General features: G+C 30.2%; 1 protein-coding gene across 3 annotated transcripts in view; it reads right to left on the bottom strand.

Moving 5' to 3' along the window:
* Window positions 1-15,079, bottom strand: part of LOC148615623 (sal-like protein 1) — a 40,030-nt gene that overhangs the window by 16,135 nt on the left and 8,816 nt on the right. For all 3 annotated transcript variants that reach the window (XM_088582043.1, XM_088582041.1, XM_088582044.1), the window contains exons 2-3: window positions 5,940-6,758; window positions 5,560-5,751 (exon numbers count right to left, since the gene is read on the bottom strand). In XM_088582043.1, the coding sequence (XP_088438169.1) occupies window positions 5,560-5,751; window positions 5,940-6,758 (1,011 nt within the window). The remainder of the gene's footprint in view (window positions 1-5,559; window positions 5,752-5,939; window positions 6,759-15,079) is intronic.

The raw sequence follows: 15,079 nt of genomic DNA, 5'->3' as shown, positions 1-15,079 counted from the left end.
GTGTCTACCACCCAAGCGAAGTACCAAAGTTTCTCGTCATAACTTGATAATGGATGATTTAATATGAGTATAGACTGGGCATCCTTGTATGTAAACTTGACATTGAAATATTCCTTAGGTAGTTCTAAATACTCTGAAGCTAAGTAAGGTATACTAAACATCACGTAGCTTTGGAACTAACATAAAATTTCAATTTAGTTCAAAACTGCCCATTTTATTTCTAAAAATTGTAAATAAGATTTAATATTGATAATCAAAATAAATTACACTTTGAGATTTGGGTCATAAGGTCAGCTATGCACTGATAGTACTGTCAGCCTTTCTCACAAATGATTATTTATGAATGAAAAAAAAACCTCTGCCAATTATGGTTAAGTAGATAAATATCTTTGCTTATCATATTTGTGGATATGTATAATCTAATTTTCAGATCAGTATCGCTTCACACAGTACATCTACTGTTTGTAACTGTTGAGGATAATTTTTCATAATCTGCGACCCACCAAGCAAATAATGACAATATTGTCAACTCACAGGCTATCGTTACTCGATTCATTACCCTATTACTACTCTATACTGATTTTAGGCTTGTGGTTTTGTATAAAAACCTCCTGACAAATTGACTACAGAGGTCAGAACCGTCACGCTTGATTCTGACCTTCATTTATCAGGTATGAATGGATTAAATTTGAGATGAAAATGACAGTATGATCCCTTTATTCAAGCCTTGTCAGATTTTCTGATATGACAACTTTCTAAAGCTGTCATTTTCCACATAACGTTTAAGTATCTTATATCACATCTTAATTTCATCCATTAAAAAGACTTTTTTGTGAAAATTTCTATATTAAATACAATTTCAGCTTTTTAACAGGTAAATGCTAATTTGTATAAAATTTTATGGTGAAATATTATATCAAAACAGACTTGTACTTTAAACTCTTATTAAAGAGACATCAGTTGTAAGAGAAAATCATACAAAATAAATTCCTAACGTTCACTGCCTCCATCATCACATAAAAGTTCTATAACACAGATAGACATAGTTATTCTTTTACCAGATTACTACAACATTTAGTTACATTGTCAGTGGCTCCAGGTCCACTGTTCTGTGACTTGCTACAATACTTCCCCTAACAAGACCATTAATTCTATTAGCATAGCATTGTAAAGCTAAAAACATGGATTATTGGTATAGGAGTCGGTGACAGTAATTTCATAAATCGGATGTATTTTCCATAAATCATCAGTGACCTGTCAAAGATGGCAAGAAGTGCAGTAACAACCAATAGAACATTGTCTGTTGGGAGAAGAAAATCATATTTAGTCGTGTCTTTCAAATGTCAGATTAACACTTTATTGATGAAAATATGAATGTTGTTGAAATGTATCACCAGTGGTAATAGATCATTTCAAATTTAATAAATCAAATTTCATCCTGACTTTCACAGAATCCTGTTAGATACAAAATTGATTGTCATGACCCTTGCGCCTTACAAATAAAGTTGTCATGTTATTATGCACAGAGATGTCATTGTTCATCTTTATTGTAAATTTTCAAATATTTTTTGGTATACCTCATCACCTGACTTGTGATTTAGATGTACATGTATCACCTAGAGCAGTGATTTCTCTCTCTCTGTTTGGATGAAACACCAATTGTCATACCAAGTGATATCTCCCTACTTGTGGATGAAACACCAATTGTCATACCATGTGATATCTCCCTACTTGTGGATGTAACACCCATGGTCATACCTTGTGATATTTCCCTACTTGTGGATGTAACACCCTATGTCATACCTTGTGATATTTCCCTACCTGTGGATTTAACACCCATGGTCATACCTTGTGATATTTCCCTACCTGTGGATGTAACACCCTATGTCATACCTTGTGATATTTCCCTACTTGTGGATGTAACGCCCAATGTCATACCTTGTGATATCTCCCTACCTGTGGATGAAACACCCAAGGTCATACCTTGGGATATCTCCCTACCTGTGGATGTAACACCCATGGTCATACCTTGTGATATCTACCAACTTTTGGATGTAACACCCATTGTCATACCTTGTGATATCTCCCTAATTTTGGATGTAATAATCATAGCACTACCTGATTACCTGACCCCATGTGATTCATTAGAAATATATATATTTTATGATATTGATTTCAGAACTGTTGGTTGATTGTTCACATTAGAGTGCTAAAATCTTCAGACCATGCTTCAATTCAGAAGTCAATCTATTCCATATTAGAATGTTTATCAAGCTATAATTAAATAGTGTTCTTATTATAGAAGGGACTTTTATAAATATCACAAATTATGTCATGGTTCAACTTTTTTTTCAACAATTGTTATCATTAACTATGGTACAACAACCAAATAAAAAGTTCATTTTCCCAAATGTTATCCTGGTGTTTGCTCAGAAGGAATATAAATATTCAATTACATATGGATCTGCTTTTTTCATTACTGTTAATTTCATCACTTACAAGGAGGCATCCCAATCTAATCTAATTGTCTGGGTTTCAGTTCAATTATGATTCTGCCAATTTTTAGTCATTGATCAAAATTGTTATTCATCATATGAGGCATATTGAGTTGTGACACTCTACAAACAGGGGAGATATATCTATACAAAAAAAAAGGGAGACAATTTTTTGTTAAACTTGCATGTAAGGAATTTGACACTTAAACTTTAAATTATGTTATACACTAAATATATATATATATATATATATATATATATATAAATTCAAAGATGTTCCAAGACTTGATTGAATGATAAGAACAGACAAAGGTAAAACTGATGTCAATTTTCATGTTTCCATCCATATTTGACAGATGTTTGTCCAATGGAGATTCCTAAAGAGAATCACATTTTCTCATACATCATATTTTATCATCCTTAATAGATTACACCATACTGTCGATACATTTTGACAACAGTTAGAAAGAGACATAATCAATATCTTGGGTAAAAACATCCATCATTTTTTGTGAGATTTTTACCTTTAAAGAAGCAAAAAATGTCTTTGAAGGCTAAATCTATCATACTTTGGAAAAAGAAAAAATAATCTTGTAAAGCCTTGAGTTATAAAAAGAAAAATATTTGGCCAAAAAATGTCCAGGAAAGAAAATAACATGTAACAAATAAGTCTGCTTCTTTTGATCAACTGTTACGGCTAATAAACCATTAAACCAGGCTTATAAACATGTATCATCATACACTACCATTTATCACAAATATATCAAAGCAGTATCCCATAGTAAATGTTCAAACCTTGTAAGTTATTAACACATTCACATCAAATTCCTAAAAATCATAAATATTCCATGAAAATTTAATGTAAGATATGGGACATGGAACACCACTTCCCTTTTCCTTTTTTTTTTTTTTGTATTTCATGTCAAATGAATTTTATCACTGAAGTATTTTGAGTTTACATGAAATATAAAAAAAGTTAGTAACTATCTTAATCTTAAAATATCTCTTTATTAAATTCGTTACTTCATTTTTGTAGTTGTTAGTTTCAACTTCCATAAAATTATGGATATTTTCTAAAGTCATAAAATATAACATGTATAATAAAGTCTCTTATAATTGCATATTTTCTTGATTATATTGAACTTAAATTACAAAATCCATGGAAACAGGATTGAAAAATAAGCCAAATATGACTTTCTATGAATACTGCTAAAATTTATTGTCAATTATTTCTGTTCATGCAAAATATATTGTTTTAACTTTATGATTTGGTATTATATAACCATTAAAATATATGACTTTGTACATTTCTTTCCGCTTTTATTACTTAAAATTACTTCTTGTTTTTCAATTATGGCAAAAATAAAATCTCATGTTGTGTTATTAAAGTCATTTTTAAGTGCACAGAGAAAATTATGATGAACACCATTTTTGTGCTATCAGTAATATTTTTTTTTTTAAAAATAAAGGCCATCTCAACAATTCAATCTAGATCACAAAAGGGAAACATAAAATATTTCTCTATCATGGTTTTCCTCAAATCTCTTTTTGCTAAGTTCTTGGTTTTTTTTTGTTTGCACTATTATAGCTGATTTTATCCATTCCACAATTTATCAGTCATAGTAATTAATGTTATCCAAAACACAATTCTGACTTTCAAGAAGGCCAATCTTATGTTTATGAACCTAAATACATGTAAAAAATGCCTAACTATTTTACATTGTGGTATGAGACATGATACATATCCTATTACTTTATTGTTGGGCTTCCCATCTTGATCCCTATTGACAGAAATATTATTTGTCTGGCCTTACCAATATTTAACTACTGATAAATATCAGAATGAATTATCAATATTTCATAAATTGTGAATTAAAACCCAAAATAGATTGTCTCAATGTACCTCTGCAGTATTTACTTTTATAATTATTTTGGCATTTTATGATGCAGTACAGCAATTTATGAAATGGGTTTTGATTAAATGATATTTGTATTTTATAAATTATTTTATGAACTGTATATCCCCTGACAGTCAGGGGTTCAGTGAACAATCGTGACTTTTGACAAATTACAGAAGTTCTGACATACATGACAGAGTTAGATCCCTGCGGACAGGAAACCATTTAAAAGTCATTCTACCTTACTTATGCACATCAGTGATAGCTAAAGATAGACTTTTTGCAATGAATCCCTCTATGATGATGGCTAAAAAATTATTATCTGAATATCAATATGAAAATGATCCGTTTCATTCCCTTAAGAATTTTACCTAACATATATATATGTACTAATGTTGATGTGTATGGGTACTTTGCACAACCCTATTATCTGTATCATTCAAAGTACAAAAAATAAGACATCACGGTCAAGCTTTAACCTTTTTAAAAAAAACCTGAATAAGAAATTTTGAACTCTTCAATAATATTTGATTATAAAGTTACATATAATACATCTATTTAACTTGTCATTGGATGCATAAATCATATTTTATGACATGGAAATTACAGGTGGATTTCACTGAACAATGAAACCCCTGGTAGAATAGCCCTCATCTGCATAAATATCATCTTTATATGTATTACAAAATTATACCTCTAGTTTGGTATCATTTTCACATGAATTGAAGGATTATACAACAATTGGCTTAAGGAAACCTTCAGTTAGTCTAGTTATATGACCACACACAGCAGTATAATAGAATATGGCCTCGGACATTTGTTTTTTTACTCATTCTTCAAACCCTTTAATTTATGGTTTAAACTTGAAAATGTCCAATGCAGTGTAATATATTAGAATTTAGGGTTTTTTTGTACAAGTTTATTTATTAGGCAAAACCTAAAATCTATCTCCCTACCAAGTTAATTGGTCAAATATAGAAAAAAAACATGGATATATTACTTTAGAATTGTCTTAGAAGACAAGGAAGATAAAAAAAACAGAAAAATGAAAGTTATATTTCTTTAAACTTTCCAAATTTTAATTTATAATATATCCAAAAACCATGTACTCATAAAAAATCACTTCCAGTATTTTAAAGTATAGAAAAATATGCAAAGGTACATACATTTAGTCAGCTTAGCAAATTCTGATGGAGGACCAGTGGATGTTACTGGGTTACTGCCTGGTAGTGGTAGAGATGATGGCAAACTGGTTTCAGTAGATGTTGCCATGGAAACAGGGGGTTGTTGTGGAGGTGGACTGGCACATTCACTTCTTGGTTCCACATCATCTGCTTCCTCCTGCTTGTCATCGTCTCCTGCAAATAAATAGTAATGGCAACTATAGCAAACTACTTCAATATTTATTTATAGTTCTTAATCATGGTATAGGCATAAGTAATAGATAAATGTTAAATATTAACTGTTAAACAGGTTTCTCCAGGTTTCCAGATTCAAAATTTCAATTAATATTTACAGAAATGCCCCTTTCCTTCCTATTACCTACCTTTTTCACTATCAACATTGTCACTCTCTTCATCTTCCTCATTATCTCTATCATTCCTCATGGGTGGCATTGGTAATCCCATGGGTAATGGGAACTGCCCCATTGGTAATGTAGGTGGCAGTCCCATCATTAACTGGGTCTGTAACTGTTGTATCAACTGTAACTGTAGTATCTGCTGCTGTTGTAGACTGTATAGTGTACTATGAAGAACTGCAATGTCATTTGGTGGTAAATTGTTGTTCTCTGCAAACTGAGCTACAGCAGCTTTAGTGGCCAATAATGGCTCTAATGTCACATTTGTGTCCATGTTAGGAAGCCCTGGGCCAAAAGGGAACATAAGCTGAGACAAAGCAGCATTCATTTCAGCTTCATGACGGACCTTTTTAGAAAAGTCAACATTTTGATTGAGATCTTTATGGTCCTCATCTTCACTTTCATCTGACCTTTCATCTCCATCGATGACCTGATGGTTTTCTTCATCAATATTTTCATTTCTAAGTTCATTGTTTATTTCATTTTTATTTTCCTCTTCTTCCTCGTAATGCTCCATGTCTTCTTCACCGTCAGATCCACCTTCTAACGGAAAGGATCTATGGCTCTCTAGAATATGCTCTTTACAGTTCAAATCAAGACCACTGTCTGAGAAATCTTCACTTTCACTAGCGTCAAAAAATACACAATGTTGTTGTTTAATACACTGTTTTTTATGTTCTACAAAGTCTTCAAGAATGAGAAATTCTTCCCGACACTTTCCACAGACATGAGCGTCAACACGTTCTGGTGAAGCTGAAGGTACTGGTGCCTCTGCTGGCTCAGAACCTGAAAAGACAAAACAAAATGAGTAATGAATCATACTATTAAAGTATCAGTGCATTGACCAATATATCTTATTATAGATGACTAGTGCATTTCCAAAATACCACTCATAACAATGGTGTGATTTTACAAAAAGAGGGACCTACCACAAAAAAAAAATTTCCAACTTTAAAAATTAGCCACAGCAGACCTCCAAAGATGTAAAACTTAAAATTTTGACAAATTTACAATCCGAAGTGAACTGTGAAACCACACAATGAGACTGTGTCTGTAGACATCAGATGGTGGTCATGGAACAGTTAGAACAGATACTATGTATATGATATGGTTAGTTATCACAAATCATCCTCATAATCATTGACTCTGGCATGTCAAGATGATTGTTGTTGAACTATAGGTGAAAATTTTCAAAACCAAGTAGGACTCTCTAGAAGTCAATGACCTAAATAATACTATACTTTCAGTACCATCTATTCGAGTGCTATAAGATGAACCTGCATTTCTTTTTCTTTCTTTTTTGAAAAGCATAATGACTCAAGTCATATATTTTAGTTTAATCTACCCTTTATATCAGAAGTTTTGCTGTTTATTGTTTTTAAAATAAGATTTTAGACATTTCTCTTCCTTTCTTGATAATATATCACTATTTCAGAACAAATTTTCTAGTGTTATCAGTATATATGAAAGAGAAGTTCATCTGAATCAACACAAAATTTATCTCTTAATGTGTTTATACTTCAACCAGTTTTTTTCTGATTTTTCTCAAGTTTATATTTTCATGTTACAAATTAATACCCTTGTAAAATAACAATCTTAGTGTCCATCTTCCTAATAAAACTTATACCTAAATTTGTTTTGAATCAATTATGATCAACGATATCATAAAATACTATAAACAACACTCTAGAGAATTGACAATTTAAATATTGAATATTTCTAATCTTTTTGACCATATGCCTTGACGATCATATCTTACACTGATGAAAATGTGCAAGTTTTTTAATTTGTTTCATATTAAAGTTGACAGACAGTCACAATTTGATTTCATCTGATGACTTTTTTTTCGATATTATCTGTGAAGCTTTCATCCAATGGGAGTGATAAACTATTAGAATGAATATGAATTTTGAAATCTCAGAACACTGTTATTTGATTTTTGATTACTGGATGTGTGCACTTGTAATTAGAAGTTCAAAAATGTCAATGTTAATATGCTCTTGTCATGCAGTCCAGTTTATCATTATAACACATAATATCTTAGGGTGATGTAAAATGATGTGAAAATTATCACAGCCAAATTTGAGAGCTGTTATTAGCAGATTCAAAACAATAGGGACATTTTGTCATGGTATGAATGCAAATTGATAAATGGGCTTTAACATGCCATATGGGCCATTCATGTATATTGGAGGGTCTCATCTTCATGACTTTTTAAAGACCGTCATGGGAATCCTAAGTGATCCTCTTTTACAGATGCTTTCACTGATAAAAAAATACTGGAACTCCATAAAATAGTTTGTAATTATGCAAATTTTCAGACATTTATATCTAAAAGGTTACCCTACAATTGAAATGTCAGATTATCAGTACAATAAAATGAAATACTAAAAACCATGAAATATGAGAGTAAATATAAAGAGTCGTTTCCCTTGATATCAATAAAATTCATACATAATTCAACTTTATATTTAATTCACATACAAAACTTAACATCAAAAGATGTTTCATTATACCAATAGATTTCTTTGTATTAAGGGTTAACAAAAGGGTGTTAATGAATAAATATACCATAAATTTGTAAAATCAGACAAGTTTAGACCATCTCAATTCTAAAGGGTACTTGTTAATGCATAATCTTATATAGCACAGAAATCAGTATAAAATAGACAGGTGTCTAAAATTGGACAGGTAATCTAAGAGGATGAAAAGTTGAGTCACAGAAAAAGAATGAAAAACAACTGACCTTATGGAAAATTTTATATTGAGTATCAAAATACAAGATTAATCTGTTTTTCTTTATTTATAGTGGGTTATTTTCATATCATTTTCATGTTTCTATCAAATTGATATTAAGAGCTGAAGTTATCTAGTTCTGGGTGGGATAAACTTTCCCAGATGTACAGGTAATAAATTTACCTTTAATTGCAAATGTGAAATTTTAATATGGAAAGACTTGACATGGCTAGATAGAAGACCTAGGATGCAGTCTGAATCATTAATGAATGGCAAGCAGGATAAATTACCACATATTAAAACTTAAGTATAGGCCAAAAGTGTCAACAAAGATTTCTACAAAATTTGTTTTTCAACACCTGGCTGTAAAGCCTCAATTTTCTTATACATCCAAGGCACTGAACAATTTTGCTCCTCAAAATGATGATCTGTTATTAATTTAGAATAAATTAAAACTGAAAAATGATTTAAAAGAGCACATAGCCATTCTGAATATCAGTTGTTACTTACTGTAAAACCCAAAAGTCATACTTATCATTATGGAAACTGAAAATTGCCAATGTCAGCTTTAATTATACAAATATAGAAGAAAAAATGATAAAATAAGATATTTTAATTATGATATCAATAGTAACCTAGTGTCAGCATACCACTTACCTACATCTTTATGATTCAGTATCTTTAACATTTAATAGTATCATATTTAGTCTACAGGTGCAGAGAGAAGTAATAAAACTTAACTTGATCACCACATATCATTTTTAAATATAAATATTATTTTTTCTTATAATCACATTTTAACTGAATCTTTCTGAAATGGCATACAAAGGTCTTCTTTAAGGTGTCAAAAAGACATCAAATTACATAGAATACAGTATACTTTCTCCATAACTGGACTAATTTCCAGACTAATGGTTACAAAATTCACAATTTATCAACCTCTATACATGTACAAAGGATAATCCTATACAGATATCAGTCACATACTGGTACCAAGTACTATACAGTCTGATACACCTACACAGATATCAGTAATACACTGTCACCAAGTGCTTTATGGTCTGATACACGTACACAGATATCCGATGTATACTGGTACCAAGTGCTTTATAGTTGGGACACATGTACATAGATATCAGTCATACACTGGTACCAAGTGCTTTATAGTTGATATACACATACATAGATATCAGTCATACACTGGTACCAAGTGCTTTATAGTTGGATATACGCAGATAGCAGTCATATACTGGTACCAAAAGCTATACAGTCTGTGCAGGTACACAGACATCAGTAATATATTGGTACCAAGTGCTATACAGTCTGATACACATACATAGATACATGTATCTGTCATATACTGATATTTTCAGGACAACTGAAGAAAACGTACTACATCTGTCTTTTAAGATAAGTACAGTTCTCTACACTGTTACTTAAAATATGAAGTGTGTCAACGGCCATTAATTATTATTCATTCAAAAATGGTACCCAACCCACCAACTCTATCGAACCCATCTAAAAATTGTGAATTTCCATCACAACCCCTATTAAATCCTGTATAATTTTCTATGTCCAAGTGTCAGAAAAGATTTTTTTCTAAAATTCCATAACTTTGAATACATTTTAAGTACAGGAAAATGAAGGTCATGCTAAACTGATGTAAGTTGACTGTCTTCAACTTGTCTCACAAGACACAAAAATTGTTTCTACAACAACCCTGGCAAAACTGTAACAATAAATCATATTGTTGTACACCTGTGGTTTGTTAACCCCTGAACAAATATTGCCTCATGATTGAAATGTCATGTCAGTTTATACTGAAATGCAACGTTTCATGCACAATCAGTATTTATACTTTAATATTGTGTCATATAGGATTGTTACAGTCCATATCAGACCTACCATCTCAGGGTCAGCCACAAATTTACACTATGTTTTGTTGTCATTTCAATAATTATTTTGTTCTTTTTGACATATCTGAGCTTTAAGTCAAAAGGTTAAAATATAAGCCAAAAAACCACCATGCTTGTCAAACAGTGAGTGAATGTAGTCTTTCTAAACTGCCATCAATATACAGCACTCCATACATACTAGATAACCATCTAACTATACATTGATATAATTTGTGATTATGAAATTGAAATCTTCTGACAGCTTGATAGAAATTTAACATTTCAAAATAAAACACAATACTATAGATAATGGTCTATAATGGAGGATGTATGATTTGGTCTTGTCTGAACACAAATATTGAATATCAGTTTTTACTGATTTTTGGCATTGATTGCACTAAAACTTTTTATTAAGGCATATATTTTTGCATTACTAGCATGCACAATACTGAAAAAGGCGACAAAAAGTTGTGAAAATATTTTTGGCATGAAATATGATAATTAAATTAAAATCATAATGCACAGTTGTATCAGTATAACTATTGTTACTTGGGTGGCAAATTAACTTTGTGGGTCTCTTATATAACATCTGATAAAATTGTACAATCAATGATAAAAAAAATTTTTCATCACATAAAAATTTGTGTTATGATTCAGGTATCAACATCACACAGTATTATATGTTATATTTAGTCTATATATTTGTATGTTTCTATTTTTCTAAGACATTTAATTAAAGATTTCTTCCACAAAACTAATGAATATCTAATTCTATGTTCAATTATCCAATTTTCACAGCACAAAACAATTTAAGAGAAAAATAAAATAATCACTGATACAAACTGTCAACTTTAAAATTGCTGATAACTTCATTCTTCTGACAAATATGATAATTATTGTGAACCCCACTACATGTTTCACAAGAGGGAACAGACACCAGGATACCGATAAAGGTCAACAGTGTTAAAGCCCTTGTCAATAAACCCTGATAACTAAACCGTGAGGTCTTCAATACCACCAAAGAGTTTGGATGACCCTTCATTTAAGGGTCAGTTATTACTACAGTATTGATAAAGGATAAATAGACTCTAAATAATCATAGGTATCACTATGGGCTTTTATCAGGCAGATTCTTTGATCACTGGTTTAATCATTCACTTAATATTGACAAATTCCACTAGAGTATCAATACACCTATACTACAAAATGTTTGTTGATCATTTCTTGTATGTAAATTGTATATACTTTGTGGAGTTATTGCCCCTCAAAATGGATAAGAAAATTTATTATTTACTGCTTTCTGATTTATATTCAGTTGTGTTTTGTAAGTGAATAAAATTTACATTGGACCTATCTATTTGATATTTTGTCAAAAATTCCCTTTCAAAAACCAAAATAGTAATCAAATTTCTTGGGTCCACCCTTTTTTTTTATAGAAATTAGAATCCAAATATAAAATTGATTCTGAATTTAATTTCACAAATAAGAAAGATATCAGAAGCATATTTTTGCTATCACAAGTTTCAAATACTTGGCAAAAATGAATAAGTATACGATATAAGATTAAAATGGAATATTATATATGATATATGTCAGAAGCCAAATAGATAAACTCTTATAATCAGATGCATGCACACATAAGCTCACTTTAAAAAGCTTCCAAAAATTTGAAATCTGGCAATATTAGATAGATGAGAAAGATATAACTGTATTTAAGATGAAAATTGAGAAAATGATTGTCAAAAAGATTCAGATATGAGAAAAGCCATGTGTGATATTCATTCATAAACCAGACTGCTACCACACACCTATAACATAAATTTATGACAAATTTTCGTCTATTATAATGATAAGTTTAGTCTGGGAGTAAAATGTGATAATTTCCAGAGTTATGCTAACAGTTCCTGCCAAGTTTATATGTTGTCTTGCTGTGTGCACTGCTACCTTTTGACAAATTACCTGATAAAGAGGCTACTAACTACCTATAAGGGGAGGTAACTCTTTATCAAATCCTGCTGTGAATTAATGTTCAGTAAATATTCTGACCATGATAAGAACAATTTTGTTCAAATATATTGTAATGGAACAGTTAGTTTATCTTTGAGTGAAGTATATTGACTTGTAGGAACTCATCAATTAAAATATATGTATTGTTTTCACTTGAAAGTGAGACCAGCTTACAATTCATGTAAAAAATAATGTTCTACATTCTACTCATTTCACTAGAAAGTTACATTGATGATGTGGACTGTCAACTACAAAATTATTATTATTGTGTCAAAATAAAACCACAAAAAAAAATTATTATTATGATGAAATAAAACCACAAAACATAACAAATTCTGGCGAACTACATATATAAAGATGGTATCATCCTATAACTGGCAAAAAATCCCATAAATATTAACAATAAACAGCATTACTAATATTACTAAAATATGAATTGTCACAAAGTTAAATTCACCAAGGAATGACTCTAATTTAACAACAATCTATAGGTTAATCATGTTGAAAGTTAAAAATTATTAAAATACATATCTTTGGTTTAGTATAATGAGAAAACCAAAGACCACACATAACGTTCTTTATTAGATCACAAAAAGGTACACTGAGAAAAGGACCAAATATTTTACCGGAGACATGCATCAGATGTGACCGAGTACATGTCATACATGTAGTATAACAATAACTGGATTTTAACATTTTTGTAATTTTTGGCATATCTGCCTTTACATGTACTGTGTTATGAAATTCATAGTTACATGATAACAAAAGCGCTTATGAAAATTGAAGTGCAGACCCTTTTTTTTACAATATAAATGAATTAATCATGTCGGTTATTGAGAAAATGACTAAATATAGCCTTGGAATGATTTTCCCATAAAACTATGTATAGAATTTTGGACATACACAAACTTCTAAATCATAAACATTTATTCATAGCAATACATCTTGGGTGTAATCAATTCAAAATTACTAACATTGTTCTCACTGTATATTCATATCAAATAAATTAGATTTGTGTCCTTGCATTTGATACTTGGTAGAACTTAATGTGTGGTAAGGAATTATTGACATAGTCTAATATTTAACATAATCAGTCTCAATTACTTATGGAATCTTCCCAACCTTTGAAAATAAATTATAAAGAAATGGAATATGGAAAGAAGGAATTTTTATAATGACTTTTGATAGCATTGTGAAATGGAATTTTAGAGGTTTGGAATGTATTAATTAATGACTTTAATGGCTAAGAAGCAATGAAATATATTTTAGTTATGATGTGGGAAGGAAGTCTCTGACCATGATGCCATTCTAAGTTTCAGAAAATTCACTGGGGAAAGGTTACATGTACCATGTTTTGATTCCTTAACGACTATATTTTCCAACATACAAGTATATGAAGGAACAGACACAATGGAGTCTAATTCAATCACTGCCAAACATTGAATTAAGAGATGATAATATTTAAGGCTAAAAACCTTGAGATTTAACTACCATTACATGTGTCCATGGTTTTGGAAAGCAAAAGTATGAAATTCTATATCATATCAAAAGAATAACTAATGTAATGTTGTACTTCGGTATGAACGGCAAGGTGATTAAATCCTACATGAATCAAGCACTCCCTACAACTTTGTAAATAAAATTTTATGAAAAAAAATCAAAGAATAGTCTATCATAAAATCCTTTTCTGTTGTACATCACACATATGTAAAATATCTGTGAATATTTAGAAATATTAACACTTATCGTTTTATTCTGTTTAGATTACTGAAAATCAAGCAGAAGATCAGAGGTATTTATATTAACTTATTTCCTTTGATGTCTTAGAGCAGTAATATGAAATTTTAATTTCTACATAAAGCTATTTTATGTAAGCTACAATTACAAATAAAAAGCATGAACAATTGTACCATATTGAATATTTTATTGTTATAAATCCCTAGATGCAATTTCATATCAAACTTATGTTTCATTAAGTTGTTATTAAGCCTATTTATAATCATATACTTTATAGAATAAACATCTTAAATCTAAATTTAATGAGTTATTTCTTCTCTATCATCAAATTGTTTGCATAATTCACTTAGATAAAGTATAGTACAACATTGTAGGATTAATATAACTGGCTAAACTATTAAGAGTTATTGCCCTTAATAAGCAATGGTCCACCAAAGTACATTTACATATAAATTTATTGGAATAAAAGTGTTACTTAAACAAGTACGGCACAAAAATCTAAATTTTTTCACTTAATTTTTAAATGTATTACCAATATCTTTAGCAATAAAAATCCTATTTTCTTGTGTCCTTAACAATTGATCTTTGACATTAAGGGTCAAAAGATATGACTTCAAACACAAATAATGACAAAATAAAATAAGAATTTGCTTCAAACATAATTTTTTAAAATTTACTGAACTTCTAAAACAATTTCTTTCAGTACAAACTGGTTTAACTCCTTTATATAGC

Source organism: Perna viridis, chromosome 5, assembly GCF_037379345.1.
Source record: "Perna viridis isolate PV_CMFRI_1.1 ecotype Kerala chromosome 5, ASM3737934v1, whole genome shotgun sequence".
NCBI classification, from domain to species: Eukaryota; Metazoa; Mollusca; class Bivalvia; order Mytilida; family Mytilidae; genus Perna; species Perna viridis.
Note: the sequence above shows the minus strand (reverse complement) of the source record. Positions and strands in the feature narration are given on the sequence as shown.